General features: G+C 39.3%; 1 protein-coding gene across 1 annotated transcript; it reads right to left on the bottom strand.

Annotated features, from left to right (window-relative positions):
• Positions 1–873: 873 nt before the first annotated feature.
• Positions 874–2,841, bottom strand: LOC113713091 (GDSL esterase/lipase At1g71250-like). The gene is made up of 4 exons (XM_027236809.2): positions 2,449–2,841; positions 2,114–2,244; positions 1,374–1,875; positions 874–1,234 (listed from the first exon to the last, which is right to left on the bottom strand). The coding sequence occupies exons 1-4, from the start codon at positions 2,729–2,731 to the stop codon at positions 1,008–1,010; spliced, it is 1,143 nt and encodes a 380-aa protein (XP_027092610.1). The 5' UTR covers positions 2,732–2,841; the 3' UTR covers positions 874–1,007.
• Positions 2,842–3,666: the final 825 nt, after the last annotated feature.

The following is a 3,666-nucleotide window of genomic DNA, read 5'->3' as shown; positions in this document are numbered from 1 at the left end:
AAAAGAGAGAAGCAAAAATAGACAAGGGACAGAAAAATAAAAATTTTTTAGGTTTTGAAAATTTGTTGCCTTAAATTTAAAATTTTCTACCAAGTGGAGGGCATTTTAGGTATTTTACTATGTCAAGGGAGGTAAGTGTAATTTCTTAAACCTGAGGGGAGCCATGTGAAATTGTCAGAAACCTCAAGGGAGGTTTCTGAAATTACCCCTTAAAAGTATTTCGGCACGACCTCGAATTTCAGTAATATTTGTGGAAGTTTGGATGCTTGAAGGTTTCATTGCTTTGTTTGGCTTTGTTAAAAAGATTCATTGATAAATCATAAACTGAAGCAGGTTTACATTCCTAAACTTTCGTTGGGTGATGCAGTGAAAAATGATATGGATTCTTCGCCTGATCCTATAGGGAAACCGGTCTTGCAGCTGTCGCCCGCCTATTGTCAATTAGAATTTGGGTTAAGGTGATTGTTCGAATTGTTTGATTCAGTTGACTTCTCCTAATTCTGCATTGTTGCAGCAACAGCATGATGAGAGTGCTACTTTTGATCCAAATTTGGCTGATTCTAGTTTCGTGTTTGATTCTTTTATAGTTGGATCTACTACTATCCATCCTGATGTAATTCAGGATCGTTTTGATCCTCTTTTGCTGGCCTATGCTCAGGCCAAGTCTATTGATAATTAAGAGCATTCGTTGCAGCAAAATTCAGCTGCTGTGGGTTTTGGTGGAGTAATACATTTTTTTGGCTATGGGTAGAAATTTTTCTTTCAAGAAATCACTGGAATAAACCTTTGATTGCTCCATCAATGCCATATATGTTGCACGATAAGTTCATAACTAGCTAGCCACAAAGCAATCACTTCAGACATGCAATGAGATGAGAGAAGAGAGAAAAACAATTCCATATATGATTGTTTGCCACACGCCTGCGCCTCTAGCTGGTTAATTAACATAGATCAGCAGTGCGATAGACAAAATCCGAAATAACATTCAGTATAAAGTAGCGTGTGCTTCAGAAGTTAATGAGAGCCAGTTGTTGGACGCTGATGGGGTGACAATCGGAAGGTGGACCGGAATAGGCCCTCCGTGCGAGGATGGCATCAACGTCTTGAGTTGGATGGAATGCATCCCAAAACACGTATTGCTTTCGATCTGAGCATGGAGTCACAAATGGCAGACAAGTTATCTGCCCCTGATTCCTGCCTATCCCACAGCAACCTCTATCCCAAACGCTAAAACCTGCATGCGTGCGTGCATATATATTCCATATTATCAAATCTTATTTCATATGTTTATGAAACAAAATATTATATATATATATATATATATATATATATATATATAGTTTGATGATTGTAAGTATATATTTTAAATTTACCGTATCTGGGAGGATTGTTAATGATGTCGCCAATGGCGGCGTAGGAATTTCCGTAGACAAACATTGCACCGGGGTGGGTGCCGTTGTTCATAATGTCAACAAGCCTTCGGAGTCCTTCGTTGAAAGAACCAAGGATTTGGTTGACGTAGTCGACGCACCTGCCGGGAGCTGCTCGACCGGTCGCCAGCTGATTGGGGATGCATCCCAGGGGGCCAATGCCAGCCAGAAAAAACTTTCTGAGCCCGGCGCTGTAGAGGGCCACCAGCTGGCGGGCGTAGTGATTGAGGAGAAGGTTGGCGAACTGGGAAGGGGTGTAGTTGTAGCTGGAAGTGTAAAGGGATGGCATCAGATAGTTGTTGATGTAGTCATTGCTCCCAAGCACCATTACTGCTAAGGCTCTGGACAGGTATCGGGTGAGGTCTGGACCGGACATCATGTTTCTCAACTGACTCAAGTTGCTCTCGAAATTGATCACCTGTTGGCTCAGGGGATACCGATCTCCCTGCAGTTAAAATTAAATTAGTGCACCCAGAACCAGGAATACTTCAAATATGCATCCATATGCATGCATAATTCTTCAAAATAATTTCAATTCACACTGGTACTGCTTGCAGCTATATATATATATATATATATATATATATATATAGCATTCCTTTCGTTACAACATTATATTATAAGCAGTAACTTACTACTATATATATATGTATATGTTATGACATGATAGAGTGGTAAGGTACGTAGTGGCGGCCGGATTCATCCAGGATACCGGCAGCTGCGGAAGCATAGTTAACTCCCCCAACAAGTCTTGCCCCTGACGTGCCTGGGTCTGCGAATGGCGGTGGAGCTACTGCCACACCCAATAGTTCTCCTGATCATCATCAACTTCAAAATTTTATTAGCTATATCAAGGTAGCGCCTAGCAATACAAAATATACGATAAGACCGCATCAGGAATTCATCACCCTTATTCAATTAATTCTCACAAATCAGTCTTAAATGACACACACACACATATATATATGCAAGTTACTCAGATATGAAGCTTAATATACCGGCCGGCAGAGGAGGTTACCTAGAACATCAGCAAAAGTTTTGCCATTAGAAAATCTTCCGTTGGGGCCTTTGTCGTAATCGCAGCCATAAGGGTAATAGTTGGATTTTGCTAGGGAGTTGATGAAATTGTTGTTGCCATTGTCAACCAATGAATCTCCAAACACAAACATGGCCGAAACCTGCGGCGGCGAAGCAGCTTTGACACCATTTGGATATTCAGCAATTAACAACACCAAACACGTTAGTTTTATCACGACAGACAACAACAGCATTCCCCTATCAAGTGCCACTACGTTAACCATTTCTTCCTGCTCACTTGTTTCTTTGTCGTGTGCCAATAATGCTAGTCAGTCTCTTGCTAGATCAGGAAACATGCATATAAAGAAAAAGTTGGCGATTCGAAGTTTATCCCCTGAAACGGCTTCCCATGTAGTATTATGTAAGCAAACTCATGAATTGTGGCTTCTGCAGGTGGCTTTTTCCTAGTTTTAGTATGCCCTTTGCAACGGCCAGTTTGTTTTGCTTTTTAATTGCCTCCCTCTTGTCGTTTGTTTGGATCGTAGAAGAAGAAGCAATCATGTGAAAGATGTTGCATCATAAACAAATAGTTTCACTTACTTTTTTTTTTTTATATATGATTTCCGTCATAGTTAACTTTTGTTCGATAAAATTAAAACTTGAACCATACGAGGTTGGTCTTCCTTGGAGATAGTACTTTACACACTGACAATGCGCATATTTTCACTAGTACCTTACATTTAGATCAAGCAAATGCATTTTTCTCGTTTTTCTTTTCTCTTAACTAGTGCATGCTCATCCCACCAGTTCTTTAAGACGGATTTTTCTAATGCACTAGCTAAAAGTACATACTTTGCCATCCATCATGCACATCCTCACATATACTACCCCTATTGTATTTGGAGACTTTCCCAATTTAATTTAATTTTCACCAAAAAAAAAAAACCCAAAAGAAATTCCTAGAACCCCACTGCCATTGCCCTCGGATTGGTATGACAAATTCTTTTACTATTTATAACTTTTAAAACCCAAATTTAACACTTAAATTAGGAGGGTGGTAATTAATTAATAATCACTGTATTTAAGCGTACGTACAATATTCATTCCCATAATAAAATTGTTTTTCCTCTTTTTATTCTAGAGAGTAAAGACAAATATTTGGTGTTGTTTTTTCCCAAAAGCCTTTCACATACCATATCCTATCCATCTAACATCATAA

This window comes from Coffea arabica, chromosome 10e (genome assembly GCF_036785885.1).
Source record: "Coffea arabica cultivar ET-39 chromosome 10e, Coffea Arabica ET-39 HiFi, whole genome shotgun sequence".
NCBI lineage: Eukaryota > Viridiplantae > Streptophyta > Magnoliopsida > Gentianales > Rubiaceae > Coffea > Coffea arabica.
Note: the sequence above shows the minus strand (reverse complement) of the source record. Positions and strands in the feature narration are given on the sequence as shown.

Excerpts from the sequence above, each read along its gene's own strand:
- LOC113713091 (XM_027236809.2), bottom strand. The coding sequence starts at position 2,731 with ATGGTTAACGTAGTGGCACTTGATAGGGGAATGCTGTTGTTGTCTGTC. Across the intron at positions 1,876-2,113 it reads ATGAATCCGGCCGCCACTAC|GGAGATCGGTATCCCCTGAG; the intron begins GTACCTTACCAC and ends TTTTAACTGCAG. Across the intron at positions 1,235-1,373 it reads TAACAATCCTCCCAGATACG|GTTTTAGCGTTTGGGATAGA; the intron begins GTAAATTTAAAA and ends GCACGCATGCAG.